Source organism: Spermophilus citellus (genome assembly GCF_964194105.1).
Source record: "Spermophilus citellus genome assembly, chromosome: 7".
Lineage (NCBI taxonomy): Eukaryota > Metazoa > Chordata > Mammalia > Rodentia > Sciuridae > Spermophilus > Spermophilus citellus.
In genome coordinates, this window is record NC_138188.1 from 85,704,021 (window position 1) to 85,723,082 (window position 19,062).

Here is a 19,062-nt window from a genome sequence, read left to right on the forward strand (position 1 = left end):
GTTTTACACATTCAACTTATGCCTTCTGTTTTATAGTTAACAGAACCCACTTGAGCCTTCTATTTCATTGTCTTCTTGCTGTGTAAAATTCTTCACCTTTATTTGTCATGATACAAATAATGCTAAGACTACACTTACAGAAAATACCAGGCACACGTTTGGCAGAGACCAGACTTACTTTGAATCTCCTACAGTGCTTAGGTATAGTAGGTGCATAATAAATAACTGCCATAGGGAACTTTTGGACTTAGACTAGCTGTAAATGGAGCAGTGAATTCCGAAGACGAGACCCACCTGACCATCTACAAATGAGTGACAAGAGACTGTCTACGGCAGGATTTCTCACCTAGGCACTGACAATCAGGGTGAAATAATTCTTGGTTGTGGGAAGACACTCTGTGCACTGAAGGGGTTTGGTAGCATCCTTGATCTCTGTCCACTAGATGCCAATGGCACTTCCTCCCAGATGTGTCTCTAGACATCACCAATGTCCGTAGTGTAGGGGAGGGGGTCCCACATCACCCCCAGTTGAGAATCACTGCTCTACAGAAAACCCCCTAAGCCTCTAAAACTTTTTAAGAATAATTTCAGCCAAGAGAGCAATAGGCCTTTTACTTTCCCCCAGAGGCAACCCAATCTATCTACAGCTCCCTCATGTGACAGAACTGATTGACTAATAAACATAAAGAAACAGTCACTGGGAATCTTGGGTAGAGTTCGCTTCCTGACACACAGGGCTGCTCTTCCCCTTTGGAGCTCTAGAATGCACTTTTTCATTCGGAATAAACTAAAAGAGACAGCCCACCTAGTGTTGTCCAAACACCTGGGATCCGGAGACATAACCAAAAGACTAGGTATACCTGTGTGGGCCTCTGATATTTCAGTCTCATCTGAAGTTGTAGAACTTGAGAAAACATCATAAGTTGCTTTAAAAAAAAATGAAACAAAAGAGATGTTAATGTTGATTCATTTTGAAAGATTTCATGGTATATTTTAATTCTGGCTACAGGACAGCTCCATGTAAGTTTGAGCAGATTTAAGCATTCAGCTGCTGGCCTTGTCACTACTGGGTTAGCAATCACCACCACTGTGTTGGATTTTGGCTTCCTTGCTCTGAGCTGCAGGATTTATATAGCAAGGCTTGGCGCTGGCTCTGGGGTGATGTGAATACAGTGCTATATGTTTATAATGAAGTGATGCCAGCTCTAAATCAAGTGCTTCAAAGAATATAAACAAATAAAGTCAGATGGCAGCTTAGGGAGAGATTTCTAAAGAAGGAAATGGCAGTCACATTGAAGCTATTTGCATAAAGTCTACAGCTTAAGTCTTTCTGTGAAAGACTTAAGCTGTAGACTTTAAAGTGAAAATTGCCGTCATGATATCTCTCGTGTGCATAGTACTTTACATAGCACTTTCTGACACATCAGCTTCTTTAATCCTATTAATATCCCTGAAAAATATGAAAGGTTGGCATTATCTGCACTTTCTCAATAATGGGGTGTTACAGTTGCAGATACACGCCAAAAATTGTCATGTTCAGTGCATTTTCCACTCCATGGCAGGACCAGGAGCAGCAGGGCTAAGACCAGGACCCATGCAGCACCATCCCTCCTGCCATTTTACTTAGAGACAGCTTTTGTTTTGTGTTCCTCCATGAGCCATAAGCCCTTCCACAGTCTATGAAGCTTTAAAGATCAATTTTATATGAAATAAAGAAAGGGAGAAACATTTAAACCTAAAGATTGAATTATTTTAATGCAGGGATAATTTTCAGGATAACATAGGAGCTAAACCTGCAAGTAAAAACAGCATTAGATGATTTTTCTTTTTTATGCACAAAGAATTGTCACTATGGAGAAGTAGAGAAAGCAGGATCTAACAGGAGATGACATTGCTTTCCTTTTCCATTGAAATTTGCTATATAGAAATAAAAGGGAGGAAATTCACAAGGTTTATTTATTGGGATTGCTTGTAATTCAGTGTCAATTTAATGATTTTTGAATCACTGCTGGTAGGAACCATAAGAAAGATAATATGAGATGGTATGACTGTCTGAAAGCAGAGGACAGCTTGTGCTGTCAACATATCAACAGGCCAGGAAATATATTCATGATGGTTAATCTACTCTTTACAAAATCTTTAAAAAATATTATGTTAAAATATGCACATATATCAAGAATACATCTATTATATGGAAAAGTTAGACTCATTGCGATTTTAAAGGGTCAGAAAAGAATGAATATTCTTTTAAAGGGCAAAAAAAAAGGCATCAGTCTCTGGTCTTAGAGTTTCTTCAATTCAGGTTCAAAGTCATGGATCTAGCAATATCATCTCCATCTCCTACTAAATAAATTAGGAAAAGTTTACCAACTTGTATTTAACCCTGTTATCTAGCTAAGAAATTATGGATAGCTTGACTTTTTAAAAATTTATATTATTATTTTTGAAAAATACCATTACTGTTTTTATGTTATCCTATCTCCCAAATCTCCCTTCCATCTAGTGACATTGGACCAATTTTCCTATAGTCCTATTTTGTTCTAAGAGATGATATTTATTCATCCTGCATTTATTTTTCATATTTACAATTCTCTACCTTTCTGGAGGTTCTAAACCAGGTTGCCAGCTTTCCTCAAGTTACTCTCAAGTCATCTGATGTGGACAGATACCCTCTCCTACCATCCTCCAGAAAATGAAGTCTGACTTCTCACAACATCCTTCAGATTCAAATAACACATTTGTCACAAGACTTAGTGTTCGATATTTCTATTTCTATAGTTTCTGAGAGCTTAAGAAAAGAATACTGAAAAACATACAAATACCACTCATGCCAAGTTTTACGTAATTTGGACAGCTTTGAGAAGCACACCGCCTCATCTTATCCACGAGTTAATCTTCTGACTCTGAAGTTATAGCTGTCTGAGGAGAAGACGGGGTTGAAATGAATTCTCTTAAAAGTTCCCTGAAAATCAATAGCGCTTAATTTCTTTTCAAAACTCAGAAAGGAAGAGAGAGAGAAAAGAGAGAAAGGAGAAAAGGGAGAGGGAATTTCATTAAAACAGAGATCAGTAGAGTAGATAAAGGAGATTGAGGAGGAGGAAGGAGGGATGGGAAAAAGGAAGAAGAGTGGAATGAATCTGACTAAACTTTTCCATGTATGTACATGAATACTGCACAGTGAATCCCAACATCAAGTGCATCCACAAGACACTAATAAAAAACTATAAATAAATTACAGAAAGATTAGTACAGAAAGAAAAGCATGGGGAAGGGATAAGGGGGGAAGGAGGAGAGGGAAGGGAGGAGGGGGAAAGTTCTGGGAATTGATTTAGAGCAAATTATATTCCATGCTTTTGTGATTATGTCAAAATGTATCCTAATATTATATATAAATAAAAAGAATTTTTAAAAAGGAAAAGAATAAAACCTCTTGTATATGTACCTCTATGCCAAAGTAAAATTCACAAAACAGGCCTAGTTACTGCAAGTCTACTCCAGCTATAAAATTGATAAACAGTTCAGAGAATACTCCCATATATTATGACTTATCACCTATCTGTAGGGGATAAAATGTTACAGCTCTTTGAAACTAAGCAGCATCTTTGATCTTGAATTCAAAGAACATACATGGGACCATTAGAACAACCAAAAGTTGTTAGAGAATTCTAATGCAACAAAATAGGTAGTTCATTAGGTTGTAAAAAGCAATATTAATTTCCTTACAAAAGCAGTAATGACCGGGTACAGTGGTACACACCAGTAATCCTAGTCTGGGGGGGGGGTTGGGGTGCTGAAGCAGCAGGATCACAAGTTCAAAGCCAGCCTCAGCAACGTAGAGAGACCCTAAGCAACTTAGCAAGACCCTGTCTTTAAATTAAAAAAAAATTAAAAAGTGGGGGGGGGACTGGGGATGTGGTTCAGTGGTTAAGCATCCCTGGGTTCAGTCCTTGCTACCAACCAAACAGTAATAACTGACCATTATCTTCAGATTTTTTCAGAAAAAAATATTCTTCTTTAGAACTTCCTAAGACCATATTTGTTAATCACATTTTGTTTGGTGTGCATTTGGGCCAAGGACCTGAACAGACACTTCTCAGAGGAGGACATACAATCAATCAACAAGTACATGAAAAAATGCTCACCATCTCTAGCAATCAGAGAAATGCAAATCAAAACCACCCTAAGATACCATCTCACTCCAGTAAGATTGGCAGCCATTATGAAGTTAAACAACAATAAGTGTTGGCGGGGATGTGGGGAAAAGGGTACACTTGTACACTGCTGGTGGGACTGCGAATTGGTGAGGCCAATTTGGAAAGCAGTATGGAGATTCCTGGGAAAGCTGGGAATGGATCCACCATTTGACCCAGCTATCGCCCTTCTCGGACTATTCCCTGAGGACCTTAAAAGAGCGCATAATAGGGATAAGGCCACATCAATGATTATAGCGGCACAATTCACAATAGCTAGACTGTGGAACCAACCTAGATGCCCTTCAATAGATGAATGGATTAAAAAAATGTGGCATCTATATACAATGGAGTATTATGCAGCACTAAGAAATGACAAAATCATAGAATTTGCAGGGAAATGGAAGGCATTTCCAGAGCAGATTATGCTAAGTGAAGCTAGCCAAGCCCTAAAAAACAAATGCCAAATGTCTTCTTTGATATAAAGAGAGCAACTAAGGACAGAACAGGAAGGAAGAGCATGAGGAAAAGACTAACAGTAAACAAAGACGAATGGGGGGAGAGAAAGGGAGAGAGAAGGGAAAGCATATGGAAATGGTAGGAGACCTTCAATGATACACAAAATTATAAGAGGTTGTGAGGGGCAAGGGGGAGGGGAAAAAAGGGGGAGAGAATTGAACAACAGCAAGGAGGTAGAGAGGGAAAATGGGAGGGGAGGGGAGGGGAGGGGAGGGGGGATAGTAGGGGATAGGAATGGTAGCAGAATACAACAGTCACTAATATGCCATTATGTAAAAATGTGAGTGTGTAACAGTTGTGATTCTGCAATCTGTATTTGGGGTAAAAATGGGAGTTCAAAACCCAATTGAGTCTAATGTATGAAAGATGATATATCATGAGCTCTGTAATGTTTTGAACAATCAATAAAAAAAATAAAAATCTAATGGATAGAAATCTTACCATGAAAACGCCCTGATAGTGGTCTGAAAATGTGATCTCACACAGACAAAACATTTCAAATAACTGAGAATTTATCATTTCATTTAAATTCCTTGAATGTTAATAACTTTGTAATATATTTTCCTTTTCAAACATAAATTCTTAGACAACACACCTTTTTTAAAGTACAAAGTCTGTCATATTTATTATACACACTAGGTTTATGTACTCCAGAGCCCAGTACAGGGTGGATCCCCAATAAAATCAATCTGCAAAACAAAAATAAATTAATGGTGATTTTTGACAGATGGGTAGTTTAAGCTTTTTGAAAGGATTTTCTGGCTTAGGTTGGGGAATTATCATGTCCTTTAATTATGATACACAAATGTGTGCATACAAATCTGCTCCTCCATTACACACATATCTTCCATGGGTTTGTGTGGCCTTACTCTGCCATGGAGGTAGGACTCTAAAACATACAAGTAGTAGTAATGAAAAAATACAACAAGTAACCAGAAGAGAAAAACACATCACCACACAGAATTCCCAGTGCTATTTAAATTCATGGATACTGCTTTCTTTGGTTAATGGAAAAACAAAATACCTTTCTGCTTGGCCTTGAAATCTGTTAAAGTATTGCCTGCAAGAAAATGTTTGTGAAATAAAATCAAAGGCTGTGGCTATAAATCTTGAAGAGACCACAGTGAATCTGTAAACCATCTGCTATGCTTGACTTCTATTTTCCTGCTTTCAAGCATCAACACCACTACTCATTCCTACTTTTTCTCTCTCCAGGGCTTAATCCAGTTGGGTGGGCCAGATCTGTGCTAATCAACACCTCACAGGGCAGGCTGTAAGATCCAACTGTAGAGTTTACTTCTTTTCAACGGCTCTGAAAGTAGAGTCTGTGGCCAAACTTCCTAACCTGTGTACCACTCTTTGTGTATGCTGATCACTTCAACTTTCAAGTCTTTAAATAATTTATAGAGCTAGAATAGATGTTTCAATTTCTTAGAGTTCTACAATGTATGGAAAGAATCCAACACAGAAAATCGTAAGAGATAACCTCCTAAAGGAAGCTCCCAGAGTGAATTGCAATGAAAAGACTAAGTTGACCATCATCCATTTTGATTTTCTGTCAGGGTGAGTCTCTGGAAGAAAACTACTTCTAGGTTTTTTTTTTTTTTTTGTGTGTGTGTGTGTGGTTTTTTTTTTTTTTTTTTTGGTGGTGGGGGGGACTCCAGGAAAAAATAGTTTTAGAAATAAGTCTATAAATTTGGAGAGAAATTCTAAACACTTTCAGGGAAGAAGAGGCAGAGAGATTTCTATAGATAAAACAAACTTGAAATCATTTTGCGTTTGAGATCATTGATCTTGACTGCATCCCTTCCCACCAAAGCTTTGAGTCTTTTTTTACTCTTCTACCTTTTTTTTCATTAAATAATTTAATAAAACTCTTATTGTTTTTTATTATTATAATAATTGTTATGCAGCAATTCAGAAAGTTTGGGATGGTCAGTTTGGTGGGAAGGGATGCAGTCAACTTGAGACTCCATTCTGTTAATTCATTCATGCATTATTTCTAAGACTAAACACCTAATGAAAAATTTATATATTATTTCCTTTTATAGATGGAGAAACCAAAGTTCTGAGAGATAGTTATTAACCAATATCTTTCTTAATCTACAGCTTGTAGATTAGTAATCACATTCACAGTAAGAATAAATTTCAAGGACTGGCCAGTCTCTCACAGGTCATTTATTGTTTCTAATCTATCTAGAAGGCATGTAGATCAGGAAGAACATTTAATTCTCTGTTGTGAAAGTTCTCAAAAATTCAAAGCAAGCTCTATGGCACTGTTTCACTTTTAACTTTTCTGAAGAGAAGATTATGAAAGAAATGAATGAGTCTAACTTTTGATCTTCTATCTTGACAGACATAAGTCCCTCGAGTATCTCCTCAATATAAAAGAAAATAACTGGCAGCTTCAGGAACTTTGGAAGGACCTGTCTGATGCTGTACACATAACTCTTGCAGATTTCTTAGGAGAAAATCATCATGCAAATACTAATTATTCCGGTGGATAAATGACTCACAGCATGTGGATTACATGCATACAAGTGTACAATTCATCTGGGGGTGGAAGATGAAGATAGAAGACCTTTTCTATTTTTCTTAAATTTGCTGTTTTTAGATATACGTGACAGTAGAGTGTATTTTGACATATTATACATGTATGGAGTATGACTTCTAATTAGGATCCCATTCTTGTGGTTGTACATGCTATGGAGTTCCACTGGTTGTGTATTCATATGGGAACATAGGTAAGTTATGTCTGACTCATTCCACTGTTTTTCCCTATTCCTATAGGTGAGAGCTTTTCTAGAACTCCTATGACAAAGGAGAATGTAGTGAGCTGACCAACTTCTAATAGAACATAGGATCAATTCTACTGCATCATCAGGAAGATGGACTTTTTCCTGAATAACTGTTATAAGCACTTAAGTATTCTAAAATCTAGGTTTCTTTTAATACAAAATATATAAATAATGTTATATTCTGGGATGCAAAACACATTTTATGATTTCCTTTATATACACTACGGAAAATTAGATTTCCCAAGGAAATCCCCACCAATCTACTCTACTTAAACATACTTTATAGAAGGTTTATACAAAATGCAATTCTGAATAATGAAATTGCATAATACAGCTCTAGTGAAAGTTTAGTTCAAACAGATTGAACAAGGAAAGAGTATATTTGATGATTATATATATCATATTTCCTGAACTATTTCAAACTTCAAATAGCCTATTATTCCACTGTTGCCAAAAACTGTTGAAAGGACCCAGGGATTTCAGTAACCAGCATGAAATAATTTTCTAATAGTCTTTTGTGTCAAAAGTGGTATAGAATTTTTTTTGGAGCACTCATTCTTGCTTTTTTGATACAGAATGGTAATGCCAAAGTAAAATATATTTTACAATAATAAATCATATATAGTGGTTGATCCAGAGAAGAGTTGTCTGGGAATCCAGGGTGGCCTGGCTCTCACAAGTGGGTTATGGCACCCTCCTGTCAAATGTCAACAATTTCAAAGAACACCAATATTAGATGAGATCACTCTGACTTTGATGGATCAAGGGAAAATCAAGAGTAGGCTGTAATCATTCAGAACACAGAACAGAAATGAAAACATGAACAGCATCCAAACCACAAGCCCTACTCTGCCACATTCTCACCAATGTGGACACCTTGTGCTGTTTTACCATTCATGCCTTTAGCTTTGTTTTGCTTATCTTGCCTTCTAGTTAAGAATCATGAAGATACTCACGTACATACTTACTCCCAATACAGAGCAAAACTGTACTTCCTTGGACCCTTCTGCCAATCACTTAATATAAGCAAAATTCCTGCAATAAGTCTTTTCCAACATCCTCTAAGAATTCCTCTAGTTACTTATAGTTTGTGTTCTCTGTTAACAATCATAATAATTAAATAATTCTAAATATATTCTACTCCTTGGGGGTTCTGCTGATCTTTGGGTAAAAGGAATTGACAGTAAATATAGAAGCATCATACTGAAAAACAAAATATATGTTGTTATAATAATGTCATTAATATCAACTAAAATATATTGTTATAGGACAAACTAAAAATGGGGCCACTGATTTTGTGAGCCACCATTTAAACACTGTCTCCATCTCTTCATTCTAAAAGCAATTGCAACAGGAAGCTACCTGAGTAACTAGAAAATAAAATAATCATATGTACTGAAATTAAATGGGAAATAGCAACTTAATACATGTACAAATGTACACAAAATCAATTAAAAAAATAAGAAAAGCTGAAATGAAAGAACTATATGTGAATATATCAACTCTTAAAATCATAAATAATGTATATATGTATTTTTAACTTGAAATTTAACATGACTTAGGAAGTTGCCATAGAATACTTTTACTAGAGTGTATATGGATGCATTGCACATTAACAACAATAACAACAACAAAAAAAAAACCAGAAGATACTTAATCACCCAATCATTTTTTATTTCTTTATAAGAAATAAGTCTTATATTGATTTGATGCCTACAATGCTCTGTTATTGACCATTCCTGATGATTCTTTCCTGTACCATGTGAAATATTATAGGATATAGCAATTAGGTAGTGCATTTCAAATTTGAATGCCATACAAGTCACCTGGGGATATTATTAGATAGCAGATCCTTATTCAATAAACCTACAGTGGAGCCCATTGCATTTTAATTGAGTTTACAGCAATACTATTTTTGGTCCAAGGATCATAATAAGTAGCAAGAATAGACAAATTAAATGTCAAAAGGGAAAGCTGGGAAATTTCTGGGGCTAAAGCTCATGCCTAAAAATGTTGTTTACTAAACAATAGTTGGAGCCAATGACAATTCCCAACTTAGTGCCCAGAGAAGGCTGGGGATTAACAGTTAGGGTTCCCTGACAGCCTAAACTGCCCAGGTATGGTGAGGCAGCTGAATAATGAGGTTGATTTCTACTGCATTTTTTGTTATCCATAGTCCATCAAGGTAAGACCAGAATATGCCTCTTCTGGGACTAAAGGTAAAAGCAACCTTTCCTTTAATGGGATTTCCCATATCATCTATTTTTCTCTATAACTCTGCAATCTTCACTCACTCCCAAACATGCTCTCCATACTCCCCAGTAGTTAGTCCAACTCAAGCTTTATATACAATTCATGTTCTAGGTTCTAAAATTTCATAAATGGTTTCATTGAAGTTTCAGTTTGCTTTTTTAAAAAGTCAGAGAAACCAAAAACTAAGTGCTTCTTAAGGAAAACCTAAGAGAATTTTGTGTCACCTATATCATAGCCCCAAAGCTAGGAGATGAAAGGGACCTGAAGCATTTGGTTTGGGAGATCTGGCACTCTGGTGGGATGTGGGAGTCACAGCCAGGGCTGTCATGGTGCTGCAGATAGGGCAACAGAGATGCTCCCAGGCTAGATGTTGCTCTGTAACTAGAATGGAGTTGGGCTGGTGTGATAGCTGGTGGAACTACAGGCTCAATATGACACTACACTCAGGACCCCCAGATTTTACTCTCAGATGGCTGTATAGCTCTTTTTGTACCCACTTAAGCTAATTGAACTAGAGTGTTAGTGTCAGTGATTAAGGACACCAAGGATTAAAAAGACCCATCCCAGGTTTCCAAAATGGCTCGAACCCATGGACGTTTTTAACTGTGTTGCCACTTGAGAAAATAGGGAGATCGTAAAGACACACACACTTAATTTGATATCATTGTGTATCTTTTACTAAATTTGCACTTATTATATTTACTACAGAAAGGATAACTTGACTAAGATCTGTGTGTCTGGGGGCTTATTCTCCATCCTTTCTCAAACCTACTATTCTGCTAGACTCTGGAGTATACCACAAAATGTTGATGTATTTAACTTCATTACAAAAACTTCTAGCTTCATATGACATGTATTCAAAATAAAGTCACAACAATTAGAAGCTCACAAAAATTAAAATAAAACAAAAAATTATGAAGTAATCACAAAGGATGTTTTCTTACGATTCTTTATGCTGAATAGCCTCTTTTTTAGTTGACTGCTAGGTATTAAAATAAAGAATGATGGAGCTGGGCACGGTGGCACACGCATGTAATTCCAGAGGCTTCAGAGGCTGAGGTAGGAAGATCGCAAGTTCAAAGCCAGCCTCAGCAACTTAGTGAGGCCTTAAGCAACTCTGTGCTCAGTGAGACCCTGTCTCTAAATAAAATACAAAAAAGGGCTGGGGATGTGGCTCAGTAGTTGAGTGCCACTGGTTCAATCCCTAGTACCGAGAGAGAGAGAGAGAGAGAGAGAGAGAGAGAGAGAGAGAGGGAGGGAGGGAGGGAGGGAGGGAGGGAGAGAATATCTACTTTTTGAGAATGGGAAGTTAGCTCATTAATTTGATAGGTCAAACACAAGAATTCCCAAGAGAAAAGTAGCTAAGACCCAGAAAAGTAAAGATAAATAGCTAAATCACATAGTTAGTAAGAGAGCTGGGACTGAAAGTAAGACCTGCTATTAACTCCTAAAAAGTGAAGGCTTTCCTCTCTATCATGGTGTGCTTACAGATTTTAGAACTTGGCATAATAGCTTGCGCACAGTAAGCTCAAGTTTGTTGAATTATTTTACCAAAAATGAAACAAGTATCCACTTGCAAGGGAAATATTAAGCTTGTGCAGCTAAGTCAGACATGATTTAACATGATGCACTTTTGTTACTGCTCTCATGTCACTAAACAGATCTCTAGAAAACCAGTGGGGCAATTCATAGTTCATTCTAGCCAGACTCCTAATAATGTATCCAGAAATCAAAACATATATCTTTGAAACAAGTACAAAACATTTGGTTTTTATATTGGGAAAAATGTGATTCATATAAATATCAGGAATATATTATAGTTTTTCCATTTGCCACAAAATATATTGGTAATCAGTTAAGTAACCTATAAAAAATAAAAAGATTATTTTTTTTAAGGATGCAATTACCAGTTTGAGGCTGTACAACTTTGGAATCTTCAGATGGTTTAGCTGTAGGCACCATCCATGGCTTTTCACTTGAAGCTATATTGGAAAGAAATAGAATTTCCTGAGTATTTGTTTTAAAGAGAAAAAGGACAGGGATAGATTACTGGTATGGTGAAGTGTTCACCAGAAGACTGCATCAAAAGTCATTAAGTATTGAGAAGAAATCAATATATGCCCATCCATACAGCATTCGATCAGTGGCTAGGGAGAGCTTCAGATCACTCTCAACATTTTTAAGCACAGAAAACTAAGCAACTGAATTGCATCAAATAAATAGACTGATTATTTTTACTGAATGTGAAAAAATATAATCAAATGGGATTTTTTTCCTTCTCTTATCTTTTTTTTGTCTAAGAAATGACTGTTTGCCCGAGTTAATAGAATTACTTAGTTCATCGAGGTTTGCAGAAATAAGACCCAATAAATGTGTCCTACAGAATAAGCAATGCAAAGCCCTCATGCATGCTAGGTAAGTGTCCTGCCACTGGGCTTCATTCCCAGTCCACCACCCACATTCTAAACATCAATTATAAGGTACATTTATTACCAAAAGTACTCCGTGGTTTCTCAAAAGGGAAGGGTGTTTTTGCCTCAGGAAAATCTGGAAAACTTTTTGGAGCTGTAATGAAACACATAGGACAGTTATGACTGGAGGTGCAAATAAGAGAAGAGACTTTCAAAATTTCAGGCTTGCAAAGTCAGTAAACACAACAGGAATGATTTCATGTCAAATGATGAATCTTTAGCAGTATTTCTTCTGTGTTTAAAAGCATAGAAACATAATATTTCTTTTCCAATTTTTTTTATAGTTAAGCTAGTATATCTGAGGTATTTGGGCTCTTCTTTCTACCCTTCTTTCTTTAGCTATGCTTATATGTGCTCTCAGGTATATTTCATTTAATTTTTTTTTTGGCCCTGGGGATTGAATTCAGGGGCACTTGACCACTGAGCCACATTTTAGCCCTATTTTGCATTTTATTAGAGACAGGGTCTCCCTGAGTTGCTTAGTGCCTTGCTAAATTGCTGAGGCTGGCTTTGAACTCATGATCCTCCTGCATCTGCCTCCTGAACCACTGGGATTACAGGCGTGCGCCACCATACCCAGCTTCATTTAATTTTAAACCAAGCACCAAATACATTTGAATTAGAGAATATCTACCTGATAGCTTTTAAAGGTGATTTTTGTATCTATGTGGCTTTGTATATATGTTACTCTATCTTTTTAAATATTGCACTCATAAAGAAATTCTAAGCAATTATCATAAGAAATTCTAAGGAGTCTGTAGAAATATATTTACTCTATTAAGAGAGACAACTGAGTAAAAACAACTGTGCAGAAAATTCAATTTGTTCAATTAAATGACTATGAGTGAAAGACTCAAACATGAAAATGTGACCACTAAAAAGAAAAAAAAAACACCAATTCATTTATCATACGAAGGGCCTCTTTAGGATACAAAGTCACACACATTTTTAGCACATTTAAGGGCTTGGGTGTTGAGGAACTCATGGTTCTGTAAATCATTTGTTCTTCCTTCTAGGGAGATGAATTTGAATGCAATAACCTAAGGACTTATATCAAGCATGCATAAAAGTTCCAAGGTAATAAATAATAAAAGTGAAGTGTTTAATCTTTTTTTACCTAGAGTGCTCAGGGGCAATTCAAACTTAGGCATTAGAATAGTTTGCAATGCTTCTGGAGTCGTTTCACTGAGAACTGCAATAAAGAAGAACGCAGTTAGCAACACCTTGAGTCATGACCTGATTTTGCTTCACCATGATCATGCACAGCAACCTTCACAACACTAAAGTGCAAAGAGCAGTTTGATGCTTCATATGGCAAGAGGTGAACTGACTTTCAAACCTGTAAGAGTTATATAGCTGTTAAAATTTGAAGGATGTACTTTCAGAATATCAACATTACAAGTGCAGAATGAAATTCTTCAGGGGAAGAGAACAAACAAGCAAGTTAGATTCTCTTGGGAAAAAATAGCAAATATGAGTGACATGAAATTCTTATTAAATAGGAGGACTCTTTGGAGGATTCTTCCTGAGTTCAGTATGCAAAAGACTTCCAAAAGCCAATCTGAGCAGAAGGCTCGGACAGTCAAGACTCGAAGGCTTTTCCCACCCTTCCAAAGTTGGAGGTTGAAAGATGGTATTCTGCATATTCAACCCAAGAGACAGCTTTAAAAAGGCATGCAATTAGCATCTAGCATCCAGCTCTGCCTAGAAGATCAGTCACAAGATCAAGGCATATGTGTTACATCTTGGAAAGAAATTGCCTAAGAAATGGGAAAGTAACTGCCAGGAAATAGGGAGAAAGTGGGGAGAGGGAAGGGAGGGAGGGGCAGGCTAAAGCATTGTGCTTACTTTTCTATGAAGGTTGGGAGATTTTTGCAACAGTCTTTTTGTTTAAGGGGGGAAAAAAGTCCTTAGAATTACCTAGTGTTGTTTCTGAAACATCTACTTCACTAGACACAGTGGGTTTAATGGTTCTGGGAACTATTTCAGGAATCACTGAAAGATTTTAAAAAAAAAAAGGACAACTAATTAAGATAAATGATGAATCAAACAAAGGCCACAAGACATCATTTGTTGGCTTTAGAATTACCAGCTGATATTTATACAACCCATTTCTTTTCAGATCCTAATGTTAAGGACCAGGTGCCTGGGCACTCTTTTCCCCACCTGTCCTTTCTGGACTTGGTCCCCTTTTCTTGTGTGCTCTGCAAAAGCACATCACACTGACCTCCGTTAAAACATTTATCACATTAATTATTATTTTTATTATTTTTGTCTTTCTTTATCTCTAGGGCTACAGTAAACAAGCAGAGACTAGTTTACTAAATAAATGGGCAAATAAAACAATGACCTAAGGCTAAAAGATTTACTTAAAGCCCTTACATTATCGGATTTTTCTCTCAAACCACATCAAACTTATAAAGCTTGGAACAGGGTTGAAATTATGATCAGGACTCAAATACTCAACCGTAGGGCTGTTCCAACTGCTAGGTTAAAGGCAGTGAACAGCTCAGGTAAATAATTTGGGTGAAAGAAGAACCATGGTTACTGAGATCTGGAATGAAATGTGAGCTAGAATTTTGCAGGGTAAGAACATGAAATAAACACAATACTGAATAATAAGTTGTGGTTGTTGCCTAAGTATTTCTAAAGTGGAAAATTCTGAGGAGGGTTTGGCAGAGAATTAATAAATCTGTAGACTCTCATCAGACACTGTGCCAAGAGAAGAAAGTACAACTTGGAAAAACGGGTAGAAGCTTTGAGGCAGAGAAGGACTTGGAATCACCCACTGGGTCATGCCTGGGCTCTTCTGGGTACTGACCAATTGCGTTGAAATCAGAACACTACCAGGAATTTCACCCAAGCCATTTATTCCAGTAGTGTTAAGTAGCTTCTACCTCCGTCCTACGAAGGTGGGGATGAAGGTCCAATCTCTCTTTAGGCAGGAACATACGTGCTCTGTCAGAAATATTCCTAATTCAATATGTTTCTTGATGCTATTTTATTACCACATCAATCATATCTTCTCTGGATCAGCTACAAGTCCAAAAGTTTGATACAAAGTAATATAATGGATATTTCAAGTAATGGCAGTTTTGTGGATTGAAAAATTGACTTCATATCTGAGTTACTTTGCTAAGTGTGGATTGTGGGAAATTCTTGGCAGAAGTTTGTTTGGATAAGGTGGTATAGCTCTGGCAAAAACTCTGTACTTGAGATATTAATGTATCCCCAGAGGACTAGATTGGATAGTTTCATTGAGAGAAGTTGAATGTTTATTAGTAACAGTGATAAACTCTGGGGAATATGCTTACTACATTCATTCTTTAAAGTATTTTTGTTGAACTATTATATATTCTTTACACCAGGTTGTTCATCTCCCAGGTACATTTGTTTCTAAGTGATTCCAGGGTATTTTCACAGCTATCAAGCTAGAGGTATGTGACAGATATAAAGCAGTTTTGCCAAACAGACCACTTGTGAAAGGAAAGCAATGAAAAATGGTCTCAGGTTTTTATAGGAAAAAAAGCACTAAAACCATGGTAATACATTTTAGTGTAAAATTATTTTAATGTCAATGTAACAACTTTCATTTAAAGTAAAATATATAGCTTACATATTATCTAACACTTCTGATTCAATAGTTCATTTCTCAAACATTGGGGATCAAAGTAAATTTCCTACTATGTCTTCACTGAAAAAAAAAATAGAGACTAGTACATAATTCACTTTGAAAAAAAAATGTTACTTCTTTTCTCAATATCAACAGAAGGATCTCATTACCTGTAACGGGCTGTGCTGGGATTTTTTCAACCTCTGGTGTTTTAGATTCAGCAGGTAATGCCAAAGTTTCATTCTTGGCTAAAAAGTAAGAGAACAAACAATTTACCTCACTTCTTATAGTACAGTGTCCCATAACACCTTGATCAAAACACCATCAAGTAATAAACCATTTTAAAAACTAAACATACATCCCTTTTTACCAGTCAACTTCATTGTATATTTCTACCAAGATCTAGTATGAAATTGATTTTATGAAATTTCAAAGTATAGACTTTGAAATTCCTTCTTTTAACTCCAGCTAATTGTGTAAAATCTAAGTTGTCATCAGCATGAAGAAAAAGTGCCACCACAATACTTGGATGAATCTTGTCATTCTGTTTCATAAACAGTTTCCTGAAGGCATAAGTTTATATTACAAAAGTTCCTCAAATTTTTATATTTAGGTATGCTTAATTTTTTAAAAAAGAAATCAATAAATAAACATTTTCCATTATTATATATGGTGAAAACAATACAACAGGCCATGGCATTAGTCTTGAAAAAACACAAATAACTGACAAAGAGAAATAAGTTATTTGGAAAAAAAATTGAGTCAAAAAATAAAATAAAATAAAATAAAGAACCAACAGTAACTTTTATTTGAGCCACATGTTAACATAGATCTTTTCTTTTGGTCTCCATGGGAATTCAGTGCAAAGAATGAAATTACTTTCTTTCATTTTTTCCTCCTCTTTATGCAACTATTTGGGAAACTTCCTTCTAAAATTTGGGTGTCCTTTTTCAAAGAAAGCACATTTCTAAACTAGACTTTTCCAATGATTAAGACATTCTCCAATTTTAAAATGTTCTTGGGATTAACTCTATTCAATTATTTAGCACATGCAATCTGTGATCCACCTATAGTATTTTGAACTAATACAAGAATTCATGCATTTTTTTTAGATATCATGATCATACCACCTAGAGCTGATTAAAGAATCAGATAGGATTTTGTTGTTGTTTTGAGTGTCCAAAGGCTATACAGAACTTGGGTTTCTCAATAGTGGCACTGTCAACATTTGAGGTTGGATAGTTTGTGTGTTGGGGAGTGCTGCCCTATTCATTGCAGGACAGTTAGCAGCCTCTCTGTCTTCTACCCACTGGATTCCAGTAGCACTCTTACCATTGTGACAAGCAGAGATGTCTCCAGACATTGCTAGATACTCCTTGGGGTAATCACCTGATGGTAAGAACTACCCATTTAATTTGTTCTCTCAAAGTTTTTTGAATGTGCAAATTTTGTAACCTTCTTCTATAGTTCACATTACTCTTATGAAGACCATTTTCTTCTTTTTAGTTAATGTGGGCACTTAAATTTAGTTATTTACTTAAATTAATGACAATTAGAAAGCCATCTCATTGTTTAATCCGTTGGTGGCTTTCTAATTGTCTAATAAATTTTCCATATATAATGGAGGTGATTCCTTCAGAGAGCTTATTATTCTCAGGCAGGATCTGAAAGCTGTCAAATGGTAACATACTTGCCACCCATTGTGGAGTGTGTTTTGTACAATGCACAGCCTGTTTGCACAACAGAAATAGTTTATTATCAATGTTCATAGTTGGTTAGCATGGCATAAAGAGAAAGGATTCTCTTCCATAACTAAAACTAGACCCAGTATAATTTTATAAAATATATATATTTTTTAATTTCTAAATTTTACTAACATTTTCCTGACATCTTTTGTAAACAACTCTTGTTTAGAACTGTTTCTGATGATTATATGAAGAAACATTCAGATTACAAATTTTTATTTTTCATGAGGCCTGGTTCTGGTATTTTAAATACGCACTATAGGAAGATTTGTCTTTGTTTCTTTCTTTCTTTCTTTCTTTCAAGGTAAAATGAAAATTTCCTTTTTTTTTCCAGTGTCTTTTTTTTCTATCAGAGTGATTTGTGCTAATTTTCTCCCTATTTAGTAATATCTTATGTTCTCAATGCTTCTCTGCCTAAGACTTTTCTCCATTTTTTCAAACCTTCAGATCCTAGACTTATGCTCCAAACTGCTTTAGCTCCTTATATTCAATACAAGTCCTTAGTTTTCAATTATGTTAACCCCAAACTAGACTTACTGGGGGAAAAAAGGTAAGCTACCTTTCCAAGAGATATTTGTATTTTTTTTTTAGACTTTCACTAATTCCTTATAAAGACATGTTATTTCTAAACCTGGCATTTCAGAAGTCAGAGAAATTGGGAGATAGAGAAGATATTTAAATAGGGGAATCTTGACCTATCCTGTCAACCTGTGAGTGTTCACTAACACTATGCACAGTCTCAGCAATAGGAAAATAAAATGCCAACTAAATGCAACCTAAGATTCAGGAAATTCCTTTTCCTCCGTTATTCTTCTGTACCTTTTTCAGCATAGTTGTTTCCCTTAATATTTGGCAGGCTAAGTCTTGGCTTTGGCAAACCCTTTGAATATCCCTTGGAGAAGAGTGTGTAATACTCACTTTCTTATTTATTTCTTTCATTATTCACACCATGTGTTCCTAGAACAAAAGCTATTACATCTCTTGATGTCCCGTGATGGGTTCTGCTGGAATAAGGATATTATTTTTGGAATTTACTCTCTTAAAAAATACAACTTTTCTGGATTGCAGTGATAATTAACCTCAGGAAAGTTTATTTCTCCCTTGGTAGTATAAAAAACTGTTTATGCCCAGGCTCTTTTTGTAAAAACATTGTTTCTGCGCAGAAAAGGAAACAATCAACAACATGAAGAGGAGTCTAAAGATTAGCACACCATGTATCTGATAAGGACTGGTATCCCAAACACATAAAGAATTCATACAACTCTGTACTGTTCTGTCACACACTAGAATGACTATTGTTGACAACAGTTTATTGAATATTTCAAAACTAGTAGTTAAGAGGATTTTCAATATTCCTAAAGCAATCAAGTGCACTGGGGTGAGAGATATGCCAGTTACTCTTACTTGATCATGACACATTAAATACATGTGTTAAAAGGTCATATTGTTCCCCATAAATATGTATAATTAGTA

General features: G+C 35.9%; 1 protein-coding gene across 11 annotated transcripts in view; it reads right to left on the bottom strand.

Moving 5' to 3' along the window:
* ABI3BP (ABI family member 3 binding protein) overlaps nt 1-19,062 on the bottom strand; it is a 256,615-nt gene that overhangs the window by 107,407 nt on the left and 130,146 nt on the right. For 8 of the 11 annotated variants that reach the window (XM_081301592.1, XM_081301599.1, XM_081301598.1 and 5 more), the window contains exons 10-15: nt 16,015-16,092; nt 14,152-14,226; nt 13,349-13,423; nt 12,254-12,325; nt 11,668-11,742; nt 861-926 (exon numbers count right to left, since the gene is read on the bottom strand). In XM_081301592.1, the coding sequence (XP_081157718.1) occupies nt 861-926; nt 11,668-11,742; nt 12,254-12,325; nt 13,349-13,423; nt 14,152-14,226; nt 16,015-16,092 (441 nt within the window). The remainder of the gene's footprint in view (nt 1-860; nt 927-11,667; nt 11,743-12,253; nt 12,326-13,348; nt 13,424-14,151; nt 14,227-16,014; nt 16,093-19,062) is intronic. The other 3 variants (XM_081301600.1, XM_081301601.1, XM_081301593.1) reach the window with 3 other exon arrangements.